This window comes from Geospiza fortis, unplaced genomic scaffold (assembly GCF_000277835.1).
Source record: "Geospiza fortis unplaced genomic scaffold, GeoFor_1.0 scaffold506, whole genome shotgun sequence".
Lineage (NCBI taxonomy): Eukaryota > Metazoa > Chordata > Aves > Passeriformes > Thraupidae > Geospiza > Geospiza fortis.
Genome location: NW_005054493.1, coordinates 198,954 through 216,810, shown reverse-complemented (window position 1 = coordinate 216,810; position 17,857 = coordinate 198,954). Strand labels below are relative to the sequence as shown.

Sequence of the window (17,857 nt, the reverse complement as noted above, 5' to 3'; positions counted from 1 at the left end):
AGCTGAAGTAGCAAGGTCTGCTGCATATCCCTCAGGGGGAATGCCCCCAACTCCCAGACTGGAGATATTCCCTGTTACCACCCCTCAGTCACAGAAACTTGAGGCTCTTTACTCAGTCTCAATGCTTGACCTTTTTTGCTGGGGTGAGAATTTGCCAAGGGGGAGTAGGTTCCATGGTGAAGAGCCTCCAGAAATACAAATGTGGAGGCTACAGACACCAATATTGTCACCTCTTCCAGAATTCAGATCTGACTCGAGGGCCCAGGTTCAGAGTGAACCACAGCATTCTGTGACAGCTGACAGAGCCCAAGAGAGATCCTTCAGCACAGTTCCTAAAAGCCAACTTCCCCTACACGGGGCCCTGCTGCTGAGATGGGCTGTCCTGCCCTCTGTGAGCACAGACATGGGTTTCCAGATCACCCCATGGATACAGGCAAAGCCTGTGATTATTGCTCTGTGTCCACTTCTCATGCCGGGCTCTTTATTTACATCAGTGTGTTATTGCACAGCCATTGATCATTAGCTCACTTTTCCTAATAAATATCAGTTCTGTAAGAGAAATATTTCAGCCCAACCCTGTGGGTAGGAAGGAGAGATTTGTTTAGCTGGGCAGCATCTGCTTTGTCCTGTTTTTTATGTTCCTAGTTCTTCAGTGGGACACAAATTAGAGGGCAGCATGAGTGGGAAGTCTCCATGGACACTGTCACAGCAACAGATTTTGATGTGGTCTCAGAGAGGTCTGGAGTTAGCAGGGATGGCCTAAAGCTTTCAGGAAAGATGAGCATTCTACTGACAGCCATTCCAAGTGGATTGAATTGCAAATGGTACCGAACCTGTTTGCTGATAAGGCTTGTAGCTCTCCCAGCATCTGCACAAGTGTATTTGCCCAAGATACTCCACATACTTGTTTTTCATGCTGATAAGGGAGCAGTGGTTAAGGAAACACTTGTAGCAATGAGTGTGTTCATGTCATGCCTGCGTAGGAATCATTTATCAAATTCATTCCAGACTCACTGCAGTAGAGGCCCCTCTGATAGCTGTGACCCTTAGAAGCCAAAAAGTGCAGCAGGAACGTGAGAAATGAGGAAAAACTGGGCTCGAGTGTGGTATGTAATCACCCACCACTCACACAGCTATTAGAGAGACTAAAATGAAATTAAAAACTTGCAGGTTGCCTGTGGAGCCCTGGCAATGAAAATGCCAATCCCCACATGGAAGAACTACAGGCAGGTTGAAAGAACGATGCCAAAACTTTTGATTCACTTAATTTTCTCCTTTCCCAAGGGGAAAGCAGCCAGCCTACCACAAACTGGGCTGGGCCAGATCCAAGTTAAGCAGATTCCAGGTTGCTGGGTTCCTCCAGGTTTTCCATCAGCTGATAAAAGCATCACCACTCTGATGAGCCCACCAGGATGGTCTCTCTATGAGGATGCACCTTCAAATCCCTGATCAAAGTCAACTGCAAATGTTGTACTGAAAGGTGTAAATACTTCATTGTCACTTTAAAATTTTCATATTATTTGATTGCATCTGCTTTGTGTCTGGGGGGTAGGTCAGCAGCCAAAGTACTGGTGCTGATGCTCCACAGACTGCGAGACAATAACTCCACTTTTACCTTGTGCCAAGGAGTGCAGTGAGCATATCTGGAGCAAAAATCGCTTTTAATGTTTAGGGCCAGGGACAGGCCAGGTTAGTGTTTATTACCCCAATCTGGAAGGACATCTATTGTAGGGGAGCATGAGCATGAGACCAGGCCTGCCCCAGTGAGAGAATGAATCAGTACCAGCACAGTCCTACACCTGAGCAAACTGCAGGAAAGCTGTGAATCCAGGAAAGCTGCACAGAGCCAAATCACCAGGGCAACATCTGCCCAAATCTTCACATCCAGAACCAGCCAAATACTTGGATCCTAAAATCATCCTGAAATCAGATGCCTGTGTATTTTTGACCCAAGGACAATCTGAGCTGCTCCCCAAGGACAAATCTGCCAAAGCAGCTCATTCCTGCCCCGCAGCATTGCAGCCATTCCTGGCCTGGGCTGAGGGCAGGGCAGCAGCTGTGCTCCCACCAGAGCTGCTGACAGGACACCAACCCTGGCTGGGACCCACCCAGCTCCTCTGGGAGTGCAGTGGCTGCAGTCTGCAGTCAGGGGCCCAGCAGCCACCAGCTGATGAGGTCATTTTAGTAGTTTTGAAAGGCACTTGAAAAGCCACTATTGACAATAAATCGTTCTTTTCTCCCAGGATTTCTGATCTCTGGGATAACCACTGCTGCTTGCTGTGAACTCCCCAGTGCTGGGACCATCCATCCCAAATACCCTGCTCCTGGCAGCCACCATGGCATCTGCAGTATTAGTAATATCTCCTTCCATTTCAGCCCAGGCTGCTTTGCTTCTGAGCTGGGCTAAGGAGGGTCTTGAAAAGTGGGCTCAGGTCCACAGAACTCACATTTCCAATCACATCAGCAGGATGGAGCTGAGTAAGGACAAGGAATTAGTGCTGGCTGCAGGAAGAACAGACAGGTAGCCAGGTCTCATGCCTACAACCAGGATATTTGATCTACCCCTACAGCAAAAAGCAGGAATTTAATACATCTTCTGGAGACATGAGGATATTTAATCTGTGGGACCAGGAGAAAGGTGAAGGGCAGCAATGTGAGATGGGTCCTAGCAAGACCAAGCACTCTCTTCTCCTGACACTCATATCTCAGAGTAAGCAAATTGTTATTCCATCTGCTAATGGATCTAAGCAGCAGCTGCTGTTCGATGTAAAGCAGCAGCACACATCCTTGGAAATCAGTCAAGGTTGTACACTTGCATCCTTTGGGCAGGAGGACTCTTGGAGGCAAGCTTCTCCCAAGGAATTTCCCAAGGGAACTGCAAGAGTGGCAGGACAGGCTCCAGAGCCCTGTGTGCTCTGTCCAGAGTGGCTGGAAACGGGAAAAGAATTTGTACATTCACATACAGTTTTACACAGTGGAGTAAAGTGGAATCCAAAGCACTCTGCAGGATAGAACACCTGGGTTTGGGACAGAAAAGCCCAGAGTTGCCCCAGTTTTATTGCTGTATTATCCCAATGCCATGCAGAGGCTGGAGCAGAGCACACAGGGCAGAGCCAGCCCCAAGGCACAGTCTGCCTTTTGCATCTTGCAGGCTTCAAAACTATGGAGAAAGAATAACTCTGTGAAATAGAGAGACTTTGCCAAAACACCCCCTTAAGTATGGATTTTACACTCAGTAAGTTCACTGTGGAAGGTTTTCCCATTCACTATACACGTATGAAGAATCAATGTAAATATCTTAGAATCCAGCATTTGATGTGAACCTGTAAATAATATCCCTCTGCATGTTCATGCCTCCAACTCTGCAGCTTCGGGCTGCTGTGTGAGAATGTGTAATTTAGGAATGGTCTGAACAGGAAAACCGGGCTGATCACATTCACTGTTTGGTGTGAGGGGAATAACCACAGTAATTAATACACAGAACTCTCTTTTCAGCACTCAGTGAAAAACCCCACAGCTAAAGGAAGCAGAGAGCAGTTCCCCCTGTCTCCACAGCTTGTCGCTCTCTCACTCCACAATGCCAGACATTTCCCAACCTCAGGAGGCAGGAATTGATCTTGTTCCCCTCAGCCCCTGGTTTGCTGAGGCTGTTCCAGGCAGGAGCTGCTCTGTCCCAACCATTTTGTCCCAGTGGGAATTCCTTCCTCTCCACCCCCTGCATTTACACAAACACAACCCAAACACAGGAAAGAGGGAGACTTAAAATCAGTGTAAGTTTACAGAGTCCAAACTGTTTAAAGTTAAAGTTTATTTGTATTCTTTGTAGGAATATCAATAAAAGTCCTCAAATGTATCTATATCTGTACATATTACAAGAACCTTCAAAAATTATTCACAGAACAAAAATAAATCTTCTTTAGAACAAACCCAGGCAATGAAATGCAGAAATGGATCTCAGAGACCAAACAGTCCAGTGCTACAAGCATAAAAATACGGCTTGAAAAACAAGTTTATTCCTTTTTAAAGGTGTACTTTGTTGAAATAAAAAATAAATTATTTAGAGCTATCACTGTAGAACAGTTCTGTGTAGTAACACTCTTATTAAGGCCCTTGAGACAGAAAAATCTATTTTTGCAGGTAGGATTCCTGGCAGGCATGATCTGTGAGGACATGCTCACTCTCCTGGGGGTTAACTTACTGTGGAGAAGGAAACATTTAAAAACATCACCCTAAATTTAACCCTTTTTCGTCTGGCAGACCATGCCCACCACTGATGGAAATGCACATCATGGTTCAACTGGGACAGGAATTGTTCTCCAGGAACAACACAGACATTTTTGCAGAACACAAGAAGAATTCATCCACACAAGTAAGTATTGCTGACACATTCCATGGACATGGCTGTAAAATTCATGGACTTCTAAGTTAAAAGCTGGGGGGTTTATGCAAGCATCAGAACATGAAATGAATATATCATGGGGGAAAAACTCACAGGCAAACCAAAGCAATTACATGAATGCAAAATAAACCCCATTTCTTTGATGATTTACTAGATGAATAAATAATTTATTAGTGGATACACCTCATATTCTCTAACTAGAAAATACACACATCCCTTTCCATGCTCCTGCAGATTCCCTGCCTGAGTTATGCCACTGGAGAGGAATGTGGCAAAATGTGTAGCTGTTATGGATCTGTGCTTTTGTAAAAAGCTGCCCATTTTGGATACACCAGGGAAGTAACAGTTGGTAATTCCTAGATGTGAAACCTATTTCCCCTAAAAAAAAGGCCTGAATTCCTAGAGTTGCAAAGAACAGGGATTTACAGGATGCTGCCTAGGCTGTGCTCCCTCTGTCCTCTCAGAGCCTGTCCCTGCTCACCTCACATGCTGCAGACACCACACATAACCTGCCAAGAGGCCACACACAAGAGGCTGCTCCATCTCCCTGCCCTGCTGTGCTGGCCTCAGGCTTTTCCTGAGCACTCAAGAAGCCCAAGTGGCTTTGGGGTTTGGAGAGAACCCTCCTAGAATGGTACCAACATGGCCAGCACGGACTGAGACACCAAGATGGGATGACTTTCCTGTTCAGTCTGAGGAACATGAGCATTTCTCCTCCAGGCTATCCAATTTTTCCTGCACCACTTCATCTGTTCCTCAGTGAGAACAGCAGCTCCTTGCACAGCATTAGACACAGCCATCAGCCTTTGCTCAGAGTGTGAACACAAAGCCAGCTCCCCATCACATGTTGCACCATTTACTCCCTCTAGAGCCCACTGGCCACGAGTCTAAACCCAAACGTGATCAGGCCCAGGCAGGGCTCCTGCTCCTGAACAGAGCACGGATTTTATCAGTCTGGACAAAATGGAAACTGGCATTTTCACATATTGTCAGCTTGAGGCGGCTGAAAGTTTTCTGGAAGGCTGCTTGGTAAGAAACTAGGAGAGACAGCTGCCTGCAGGACTCAGGAGCAGTGTTTTGCTGCAGCAGATCAATTCCAGTCTAGCAGCACTGACTCTGCAACCTTCTGCCCTTGGTGGCAGAGCTGGAGGAGCACGCCTGGCACCTGAGGGGAGAAACTGGAAAAGCAGAGAAACAACCAACCTAGCAACGAGCTCCGAGACCACAGAGAGGGGTCAGGCTCTCAGAGAGCCACTGCTTCTTCCTACAAGCATTCTACAAGCTTGAGAAACACACAGGAGAAGGTACAGTATTGGAATGATGCACTACCAAAGACCTCACCAATACTGGGGCAGGGATTATTTCCCCTCTAAAAATCCAGGCTGAAATACTACCCCTATTGCAGACACCAAAGTGGACACCTCAGCATCAAACCACACAGGTCAGCCAGCAGCCCCTGACATTACCAGAGCACTGGGGAGCTCTGGAGAAAGGTGTTTCCCAAAATAATGCTGGAATAACTCTCCTAGAACAACACATCTGCTCCTGCCTTGTTCTGTCCGTGCAGCCCCACGGGCGCTCGCTCACACCTCGCTCACAGCACACCCACATCACCTGCACTGTGCCACAAGGGAGAAGTTCACATGCCCATCCCAAAAGGGATGGGAACACGTTCCCCCATGCTACAGCTGTGCAATTACAGTTCATGGCTACAGGGACATGCAGATCCCACAAAAGAGCCCACAAAAAGGGTTTGTGTAAAAGAGGCCCTCACGTGACAGCTCAACACAAACTGGAGAAGTTGATACGGCTGCGATGCCTGAAGGGAGAAAGGAGAAACTCAAAGGCACAGTTTGAGGAATAAAATATCAGAGGTCAGCAAGGATCTAGAGCTGGAAGACGGTTTGGAAAGTATGGAAAAGTAACCACTGCTGAGCCAATGCAGAGCACAACCCCAGGTGTGTCAGTGCCACCAGCACAGAGTCCTGGCCAAGCAGCCAGAGCAGCTCTGATCCCAAAGAGCCGAGCATTAATCCCAAATGCCAGCTCACTGCTGTGCTCCAGAAGGCCTGGCTAGGATTGATGCACACACATCCTACAGCAGAGGGTCTCTGCACTGATGCACAGAACACACGGGGGTGGTGATGGTAGCTTGAGCATTGTGACACCAGAGCGCACACACTGCTCTGCCACCTCCTGCATCAGCCACAGGGCTGCGATGAATTCATTTCCAAAAACCAGGCAAACTTTGCAACAGACACCAGCTTTGGGTCTTGGTATTGCCAATAATTCCTGTGCAGGGAACTGGCTTAGATGCTCCTGGATTTTTCGTGAGACAATCCCACACTGAGGCACCCTCTCAAGGTTTTGTCTCAAATTGAAGTAAAATTTTCCAATTTCCACATCATGTGAGATTGGTTAATCACACTTGCTGTTATCGGTATGTTTCTGTAATTAGCAATTTCAATCAATGCTTCAATACTTTCATTTACTGTGAGGGTTTGAGGGCTAGAAATGCACAGCAAAAGCTGGAAGTAAAAATTCACACTTGACTCCAGAATCTGAGATTTAAAAAAAACCCAAACCCTCTCTCAGATTAACTATTGTGGCACTTGATGAAATCATGAGAATTGACAATACCAAGCCATTTAGTGTTCATCTGTTACAGGTTGTGAATGTCACTGTCTCCCAGGAGAAGGTCACTTTGGAGCAATATCCCATTCACACACAGTCTGGAATCATGCTTCTATGAAACACAACTGAAAGTGTAGACAAAAACTTAGTCAAAACTCCTGAAAAGAACTGCAGTGTACAGAACTCAAAAAAAAAATCCCTTTAAATTATCCAGAGAAAGAAAAATTTCAGCAGAAATGGAAGATCTTTAAACAAAGGTGCAGAAAGCACCTTTCATTGGAACCACACTGGCTAAGCAAGTGGCTGAAATAGTGAAAATAAGCAAGCATTAAAATACAGAAATCCTCTAGAAAAAGGGACTTTTGCATATGGAATTTCCTGTGCTGGGCATGGGCACCCTTTGGTTAGCCCTTTCCCAAGAGGATTAACCTGTCTGTTCCTGATGGAGAGCAGAGAGGGAATTCAGGGTGCCTCTGCAGGGGGTGTACAGTAGAGATTGGCTAGAAATCGTTAAAAAAGTATTTACAGGTCTGTAAATCCTCCAAACAGAAGAAAATATAAAACTGCATCAGAACTGGGCTACAAAAGAAAGAATCCTACCACAAAATCCTGCAGATTCCCTCTGTCTGACAGGAAGCCTGACTGTGCAAATTCCAGGAATCCAGCTTGCTGCTCCCACTTTGTACCTTCTTCAGAAAGGCTGTTTTATGACAGAGTCCTATCGGAAGTAGGTACAGGACACAGCAAGAGCCAGTTCTCTTGCTAAAACATTTGCTATCAAGTTTGCATTCAGCTAAAGACCAGCTGGGGAAGAGGGGAATAAACCCAGCTGGTGAGTTTTCCTATGGAATTCATTTCACTCCATTCACGTCCTTTGATCAGCCAGTTGCTGCCTCGGGTCACCCGCTGCTCACGTCTCTCACCCACAACACACACGCACACACACCCCCCTTTTCCTCCTCCCAGGACTGCAGTGCTTTCAACAAGAGAAAAACAACAACATCAACAATAACAACAACAACAACAACATAATAATAATAAAAAAAATAGCAATAATTAAAAAATCTACAGTATTCACTTCCTTTTGGTATATTACATTGGCATTTTCTGTACACAACCCAAGAGCTCCCTCTATTTACACAGTGATCCACAAGGACTTATTCTCGGGAGCCTGGTTCTCCTGGCCCTGAGTGGGGAATTAAAGCCCACCCTTCAGAGTTGCTTTTTCAATTTTATTGAATGTACAATACTATCTTAAAACAATTTAAAATACAATTTTAAAATACAACTCTAAAACAATTTTAGAACAATCTTCAAACAATACAATCTTCAAACAATACAATTTTCCTTTTACAGAAGAACTATGTGCAACAATCAGTGACGGTGAGGGGTCTTGGCTCTGCTCCGTCTTGCTCTTCCACGGAGGTGGTTGGCAGCACCTGCAGAATTAGAAACTGCTGTTCTTAAATTCACCATTCTCCGTGATGGAAAGCTTGGGAGGGTTGCCATTCCGGACGTGCATGGTGTAGCGCTCCTTTACCTGCGTCAGGGCACTCATCAGCCGCGTGTTGGCCGAGTCCAGGAACACGATCCGCTTCTCCTGCAAAGACACCCCACAGCGTCAGAGCTGCCGCCCGCCCTGGCTGGGAGCAGCCTGGGCTCTGGCAGAGGCAGCTGGGCCAGCGCTCCCTGCCCAGATGGGCTGTCTGCCTCTTTCTGTTTTCGGGGTGCCACGGGCTCCTCTGCGGCCGCTCCGGCCCTCCGGGGCTTTTTGTGCGACGAATCCGAGTTACAGCGGGGAATTGATCCGGGTGTGGAGGCTCCACCCAGCCAGGCAGGGTTTTGCCACAGGGGAGTGGGAGGGGGTCGGTGTTAATAACAATGGTAGCCAATTTCCATATTACATTTTAGAAGTCAGTTAGAAACAGAAACAGGCAGCAGAAAATAAAAGTGGTGGGGGGGTTTCATCTGGCAGAGAAAAGTGCAAGTGGTATCTGCCGACCATTGTCTCTGTGCTTTGGATGGAGTGTGCTCAGAGTAAACTCATGGGATGCTTGAAATAAATAAATAAATAAATAAACAATAATAAAAAAAAAGCAGAAAATGGCAGCCTGCAGTGACAGTGCAACAGCAACACAGAGAAGCAGCAGCCAAAGCTAACACTGAGGGTTACTGGAGGTGAGGGGGAGAGGGCACTGTGGGTGGAGGGGAGATGCCATCGACAGAACACAAAGAACAAACATGGAACACGCTGCTCCTAAACCCATTCCAGCTCAGGGGGCTCCCGGGCTCCTTGAATGCACGTGCCTGGTTGATTGTCCTTGCACAGAACGTGCCAGCCTCCACTTGGAGCAGACAGCTCAGGGATGTGTGCTGCTAAATTGACATAACCCATCACCAGACCCAGCCTGCTAACACTGGGATACAGCACCAGAGGGGCAAGCCAAGGAGTTGTTGGTGTAATCAGAGATGACAATTTCCATCTTTCTCCAAAAAAATAATAATAATGCAGCTGCAGAAAGCAGTGCTAGAGATAGCAGGAAGGTAACCGTGCTCTCCATGCCACCAGCCAATTGGCTTTTGTTCTTTGAGAAGTGAAAATGTCTAAGTTGCTCAACCAAAACAAGTTGCACTTGGAACTCTTTCCAGTACAGCCCATGGAGAAACAAAATGGAGGGAAGAATGATGCACAGAAGGCATAAACATTAAGGAACAGTTCAGACACACTGCTCAGGAGGCTCACGTGCCACCACAGCCCCTTGGGATTCGGATCCCAGCACATCAGTGCATGCTACAGCACTAATCAGCAATGTTTGCTTTTCTCCCCCACAGGGCTGAGTGCTCGGGTGCAAAAACAAAACAGAATTTAAGTCCTGCTTCTGTTACAGCCCTGAAGATGCTGAGTTCTGTGTAAAGCCAACAGAGGAGGAAGAGGCACAAGGCACAAGGCCTGTCTTAGCCCTCATCCCAATCCAGCTGATGGGAGGAGGGAGAACACGGAGCTGAGGAGTTACAGGCCTCTCCTCCCAGACTGAAATGAGCCCTGCAGAACACAACTGCCTGAGAAGGAATGTGCTCCTCAGCCAGGCAAAGCTCCTACTCCTCCGACTGTATTTCACCTGGAACATACAATTTAAAATGAAAATTTTCCTTCTGAAACTTTTCCTGAAAATTTTCTAAAAAATCTTTCCAAAGAGTTGAGAATGAAGGGCTGGGTGTTTTCAGACACTGCTGAGCACTCACTGAGCCAGTCTGCAAAACAGCTGGAAATCCACACTTGGAAAAATCAATCTTAAAAGCACAAGCTTGGTGAGTAGAGGCATCTTCTTACTGAAAGGAAAATTGGATCTACCAGGCACGTCTCTAACACGCTCAGGGCACAGGGAGAAGGAGGAGCTGGAATGGGTAGGAGGTCAGTGTGCTGGGCCAGGACTGGGTACTGCTCAGCTAGAGAACTGATTGGGTTTACTTGCCTGTTGGAATTATCTCATCCCCATTTATGACCTGTAATTTAACACAGCGGAGATGTCACTTGCAATAGCAACCGGGCCAGTTCTCTTTGCAGCTGCGCCGCTCCGAGGAGAGCCTCTGGCCAGACCTATCCCTGCTCAGGCTCCAGAGCCAGGACAGCAGCTCGTGTCTGTGTGCATGGGGGCAGTGCTGGGAGCTGCCCTGCACCCCTCAGACCATCCCAGGCTGGTGTCCCTAAGCACAGGATCCCAGGTCACTGCTGCTCCTGGCAGCCTTTAACTCTTCAGCCAGGTGTGATGAGCCAGGTTCCAGCCTCACATGATGAAATCTCACACAAAAAAACCACCTTTCCTTTTCTAGCCACGGAAGGAATCAGACTAAATAACATCTTCCAAGCAGGACTTCAAGGGATTGCTACAGAACCCAGCAGACACCTGGGCTCCCCTGGTGAGTCTGCTCTGAATCTTTCACCACTTTCCTCCTCTGCTCAGGTACTCGAGGAAGGACAGTGACAACTGCACTTCCCCCATGCACTGCCTGACAGTGAAGCAGTTGAGGTTTGCCAGTGACCTTGCTCGACCAAGAAAAAGAGAAATCATTAATGTTGCTGTTTTGCTCCTGTTTTTTCACTGGTTTCCACCACAGGTGATAAACGCTGCATCACTTGATGAAGTGTGACTGAGGACTACACCCTTCCATCCAGCCCTGAGGGTCTGAAGGTCTCACAGGTGCTGAAAAAGGTCCCCTCTGCCAGCTGGTGACACTGGGATCACAATGGTCCATGCTCCACCTTGCTAGCCCATAACCAACACCAAGGCTGAGAGCCTCCTGGCATACACAGGTAACACAGGCAAGTTTCTTACTCAGTCACAATCTCTCCCCTCCAAAAATCACTTTGCATGTTTGCCCAGTGCCCTTCCACCGTCTTGAGGCAGATGAAAAATGCATCCACCCATTTCAGAATCTAGGCTGCCTCCTGGATGAGCTGCCATTCCATGTCTGTAACAGCGAGATGCCGTGACTGTACCTATCTCCAAAAACCACAGCTCCTTGCTGCTTTATATTTTCCCTCCAGTTTTACAGGAATTCAAGTATTTCTAATACCCCAGTGCCAAGTTTAACCATGTTCAGCTGAGACTCCCACCATCACTCTTTGTGTAGGGAATAAATTAGTTTATTCCTGAAAAAATGATTAAAGAAAGTTTCCATATGGAACTACTGAAAAGCCCAGAAGCAGGAAAGAGACCCTCTAAATGCAAATACCACAAATGTAAACACGGCAGGCAGATACAAACCACTCCCAGGTTCTCTTGTGGGATCGGCACACACACAGAGGAAAAGCTGGAATGACCCCACAGGATACACCCACATGCACTTCCCACTGGGTTCCCCTCCCCACAGCTGCCCAGGGTGGCTGAGGTGGGAGCTGCAGGTTTGTGGGAAATGGGCATTTCCCCAGGACTGCCGGGGACGGCCAGTGGGTGAAATGCCACACGTGACATTCCCAGGACAATGCTCTGGTGCAGCATTCTCTTTCCTGGACTCCACTGTCCAAAGCCATGCTGTTGCTGGCACAGCTGAGATGCATGCACATGGCAGCTAAACTATGCTGGGGTGAGGCACAGCTTTCCCACAGGTCCCAGGCCCACACTTGGAACAACACCTACACAATGCACTGCTAATCCTTTACTCCCTTGGGATCTCACAAAGCAGCAAAGGTTTTGGAGATGTGATCAGTCCTGGGATTTGTTGCCAGGCTGCCTCAAAGCCCAGGTCAGACAGAATTAAATAAAGCCCAAAGTTGTCTCCCAGAGGCAATAAGAGACCTGTGTCAGACTGAGGGCTGATATGGCTTGGAAGGTAGAGAACAGTGCTGGGGCAGGAGAGAGGGGCCAAGAACAGGTTCTACACACAGCTCCTAGGAGATCCTGAGCTCTTTACCTACCTGTGCATCAATGATTTTCTGCTTTGCATCAATGACTGCTTGCATCTCAGCATGATCCTTTTTCAGCTCCTCTTCAACAGCCATGAGTCTGATGAGCAAAGAGAGGGACAAATTAGGACAGTTTAATATTATTCCCAAGTGTTTCATGTACTCTGGCCTGTTGGTTTGACTTCTCTGCTTCTCCTGGCTCTCCAAGAGAAGAATTCTGCTGCTCTCAGGAAAGCTTATCTCTCCATATGACACTCCCAGCTGCCCAGCCTTGTTATTTGCAGAATGGACATTGCCAAAAATGCCACTGCTCTGAAAAACTGATTTCATGTACAGATTCCAAACAACAACAAAAATAAAGACTTAGACTCAGAGACCTAAGGTAAAAATTCCTAAATGTTTTCCTTTACCTTCCTGACAATCTCAGGCAAGTTTCCATACTGCATCCCCATTTCTTCAGCTCTGAGGATGGAGCTGCACAGGGGAGCTGCTTGTCTCGTTTGGAAAACCCAGTTTGAGCTTCCCAAAGCCTCACCTGCTGATGATACTTTTCATCTGGCTGTCCTTCTCCTCCTGCTGCCTGCGCAGCCTGTCCTCACTGTCTTCCAGTCGAGATTTGTAGTCTGTGAGCAGCTTCTGCATCTGCTGCTCCTGCACCAGGAGCCGCCGCTCGTACTCCTCCAGCCGGCGGCTGGACACGCGCAGGCGCTCCTTCAGCTTGGCGATCTCCTGCTCGTACTGGGTGCCAGGGAGGCACCAGGGAATCAGGGGCGAAGGAGAAAAAAGGAGAGATCAGATCCTTATAATGCTCTGCTGCTCTTTAGGGGAGTGTTGGGCTTTTTTTTTGTGAAAAATAAGCTGATTGAAGTAAAGGAAGTGAGAAGCAAACATAGGGGTGACCATAGAGAAGGAACATCCAGCTGCTCCCACGCTCTGGGGTATCACTCTGCAGCACAATTCCAGCAGTCAGAGGGCTCTGACACGGCTCCTCAGCCCTGACTGGTCACATCCTGCCTTACTCCAGACTCTAGCAGTTCTCAGGCAGATGCTGCTAACATCTGGAAATGGATCTGCTAATTGCAGAAATGGCCTAGGCTGCCCAAACTTAAAGACCCAGACCTACGTAGGACCCAAATAACTCACTCTTCAGGACCTAATCAATCAGGGCAAGTCGGAGCAAACCAGTCACTGCAAACCAGAGCCTTACTTGGCTGAGCTTTTGCTCTTCTTGTCCCTCTGGGCAATCGTTTCTGCAATAGTCCCATGAATCTCAATATATTGCTTTGTTTTGGGTTCATTCCCCTTTCCTAACAATCCTATGTTTCTGCTTCTTTGTCCACTAAATGTTCTCCTCACTCCCTGCCTCTCAAAATACCAGACTTCTTACACAACAACTCCATCCCCACAGCAACAAATGGCTGTGACTGTATTTGGAAAAATAGGATCTACTCCTGAAAAAACACACACTTTCAAAAACAGATCATGCAGATTTCTGTGCAGCTCAGAAACCTTGCAGTACCTGGCTGACAGGCATTTGCCTCAGGAGAAGCCCAAGACAAAATCTGATTGCTGCTACTGATGAAAGCTGAGCTGCAGCCCTGCAGTCCCTGTGCATGTCCTAAGCCATGCTCAGTGGGGTTAACAGTCCTGATTTACTTTATTTACAGAGTGATCACTGTAACTAATCTAACCTGACTGAGAATGTGTGATGCTGTGACAGCAGGGCCTGAAAGTCCCTCTGAAATTACTGTGGGGTGCACAGCATTCAGAATCAAATCTACCTTCTCAGCATGCTTGACTTCATCCAGGCTCTGAGTCGTGTCCTTCTTGGTGTCCTCGTACTGGCCGTTGTTGAACACCCACGCCGCCGTCCTCTCCACCGGGGACAGCGTGGCCGAGTCCACCGGTGACTGCACCTGGGGCAGAGACACCTGGGTGTTGGCATCCACCAGAGAAACTGCACACTAACCAGCTCTGACATCCAGCTCAGCTGGAGGAGAAAGGTACCCATGGATCTGGCAGCCTCAAAGGATCCCCAGAAGATCCCATGCAGGGATACTCCATCCTCCCTTGACTTTAGACCTACAGCACCTACCTGAATCCCTCTAAAACCAATCCACTTTAGAAATTTTTCTTCCTCTCCAAGTGAGTTACTCTCTGAAAAAGTTCTTGTTTCCCAATCCTGTTCACATCCACCTCTTCCCTTTGCCACACTGTCAGCAAGGCTTTCTCACCCTGCCACCTCTTGCACAGAGAGCACACCGTGACAGAGCTCTGCTGACAGCATGCTCAGGTGAGACAGGTTGGTTTCCCTGGAGTGCTGAGGAGCACTAGGAGCAGCTTCCTCGGCCAGGCTGGGACAGACTGCAGTGGAGCCTGGGACTGCACAGCCTGGCAGGACTTGATGTGGCAGGGAGGTGTGACATGATCCCAGGAGTGCCTGCCAGGTCTGGATGGTCCATTGCAGCATAGCTGCCCTGGCAGGGCCAGCTGTGCTGACTGGCAGAAATGTCCAAACTCTTTGGAGGTTCTCTCTCTTCTCTTCAAGGGAATCCAAAAAGGGAGCCAAGAAAAGAGACAAGAAACTCTCTGCCTGGCTGGGGAAAACATGGCTTGCTACAAATTCCAAGCAATTTTCATGGACAAAGACAAGTTTATAAGTGCAGGAATTAGCATAATTACTCCTGAAAGAGCAACATTGTCTTATGTTTTTGAGAAATGCAACAGATCAACTTCTCCCCAACTGCAGCTTCCTTTTGTGCTCAGGCAGCTCTTCAGCTCCCTGCCTGGCTCAGTGGAGCACCCAAGTGCACTGTGCTCCCTGGGTGGAGCTTCTCCAGTCCCAGCCTCAGCCAGGAGCTCTCCATGGGGGAGGAAGAGCTTCTTTAGGAGTCAGGGATCATGTCACCCTCCTGCTGTGTTTCTCCTGCTCAGGAAGACAGGGCTGGTGCTGCATCTGCTCCCACAGCTCAGCTGTCCTGAGCAGCCATGGACACTCCAGCATGGGAAGAAGCCTCAGCAGAAGTGTAAAGGCAAAGAAAAGGCATAGGAATTAGGCAAAAATCCCTGGATTTAGGCAAAGGCTTTCTGCATAGAAGGAAGTTTTCACAACAAGAAAGTTAACAGCCCCTTAGGTGTGGTGTGGCAGCCTGGCAAAGCTCATTAATTCAGATTTTTTTGATGGCATTTGCTGTCAGGCAGCCAGAGCAAGGGAGACCATGGCCCATGCGTGGCTGTGAATGGCTAGAGAAATCAGGAACAGGATGGATGAACACTGTCACCAGTCACTGGAGCTCCAGGGGACTCAGACAGCAGAAAGGTGACTATAAAGTACATTCCCAGCCCTGCACCAGACTGCTGGGCAGCAGCAAACCTGGCCAAACAAGCTTCCAAGTATAGGACAGAATATTTCCAGCAGCCAAATTGTGGAAGCTGTCAAGACCAAGGGGATGGCAAATCACACATGTTAATGGGTTACAATATATTCTCAAATAAAGGGCAAAAAAAAGAATTAGCCTGCTAGGATCATGTATTAATTCCCCTCTTTGCCTCTTCCAGAGGAACACACTGACATTTCTGTTCCCACCTACCTCCTAAATGGAAATGGAAGGCAAAAAGTGACCTCTCCCAGCAAACAAAGGGCCCAGCTCTATATTCAGAAACAAATGGGACTTGTAGAGAACAGAGTCAAATAATTATAACGCCCACAAAACATGCCTAGAAAGAACATGCCCAGAAAGAACATGCCCAACTTCTCTTTTCTCTTTCTCTTTTTTAAACAAGAACAGAATTCCACAAAAAGATTTGCAATTAAAAGAACGCAATGGAATTTGCCTTGAAAAAAATGTTGGCCACTCGATTTGGCACCATTCAAGATGTTGTTCATGGGTGTGGGGAAGGAGAGAACAAATTGATTTCTCTGAATAAAGCAGGAGCAAGTACTCTAATGAATCCAGTGGAAACAGTTAGTACAGAAAGTACAGTGAGAAAACAAGTGGATGCACATCCCCTTCATATTTATCCTTATTACTGGCCTAAAATGTACTACCAGAACCACACAAGGTCTGGTTGCATTCCACAAAAAACCCTTCACCTAGCCATGCCCCTATGCCCCACTGTAAAACACACACTGCAGGGAGACACAAACACACACACACACTTCAAATAACAAACAATTACTTCTTCGGGTATTACTAACTTGGCAAACTAAGCTTTGGCTTGAGATTCAGTGTTTCTGGTCTCATACTTCAATGAACTTGAGGTATCAAAGTAGTTTTGAAGCCCTGATTGCGCCTGGGTTCCCAGGCATCACCCAGGTCTTCCTGTAACATTCAGGAGTTTGCCAAAAAAGCTCCACTGTCAGGGAACACAAAGAAAACCTTGGGCACAGCAGAGGTTGTTCTGTCACCTTCACCTCACAGCCCAAAGCCTTCCCCCTGCAAGAGCTCTGACCTGGAGATCATGTTTTCTACCTTCACTGTGGCATTGAAATACTCACTTCCTCTGTAAAATTAAACTAATGTAGGAAAATATTTCCATACACAGCAAATCACAACAGGATTGTTATTATTTTTTTTAAAGCTAAAGGAATGTTGGCTTTTTGACAGGAAAACCTTGATTTATAGTTGCCTATGAGCAAATGATAATGTGCATTAGGAGTTGGTAGATATAAGCACTCCTTTCCACAAAAAAATTTGCATTATTCATAGATTGGGATGATTAATGAAAAAGCAGCACTTTTCTGAGGAACAGCAAGAGATTGCTTCATCACAGTGAAATATGGATTTCTCCACACTTTAGACAACTGTGCTTATTTGTTATTTTGGCAGCAGTTATTCTGTGATGTTTTATCTTTGTTCATTTCCCTGTTTTGAGGCAGCTCTGCTTTTAAATTAGCACCACAGGGCAAACACAGTCTCACGTGGCGATCTGAACTACCACTACAAAGCTGCTCCTGGTTTTTTTCCCTGGGTATTAGGGAAATTTTCCAGCTCTGTTTCTTTCAGCAGGTTTGCTGCTACCTTAGTAAATGGAAAACAGTTGTTTTTTTTCCTTTAGATTTAGTACAAAAGCATCCCAGTGGCACAGATGAGGTGGCTTGCCAAGCTTGTGAGGGTGACAAGCATGATTATTCCTTACACTTGTTACTGGCCAGTGGTGCAAGTGCTGCTACTCTTGATTCAGCTTAGAGGTCAAGAAAGCTTTGGAGACCAAGGAGCAATGGGCTGAGCACCAAAGCAGAGGCCTGGAGGCAGGACTTCCTTACCTGCTGCGTTTGCTGCCGCTGAATGGCCCGCACCTTGGGCACTGGGCTTTCCCTGGAGGACGAGGACTGGTGCCGGGAGCGGTTCCCGTTCTGCACGGGCTCCGTGCCCAGGGCCCCCGAGGCCCCGGAGACGCTGCCGGTGCTGCGTAGGGAG

General features: G+C 47.4%; 1 protein-coding gene across 1 annotated transcript in view; it reads right to left on the bottom strand.

The window, feature by feature from the left end:
* Positions 1–3,788: 3,788 nt before the first annotated feature.
* RASAL2 (RAS protein activator like 2) overlaps positions 3,789–17,857 on the bottom strand; it is a 54,014-nt gene continuing 39,945 nt past the window's right edge. The window contains 5 exon segments of the mRNA XM_005428605.2: positions 3,789–8,633; positions 12,450–12,537; positions 12,973–13,175; positions 14,219–14,353; positions 17,704–17,852. Of these exon segments, the coding sequence (XP_005428662.1) occupies positions 8,481–8,633; positions 12,450–12,537; positions 12,973–13,175; positions 14,219–14,353; positions 17,704–17,852 (728 nt within the window). The 3' untranslated portion in view covers positions 3,789–8,480.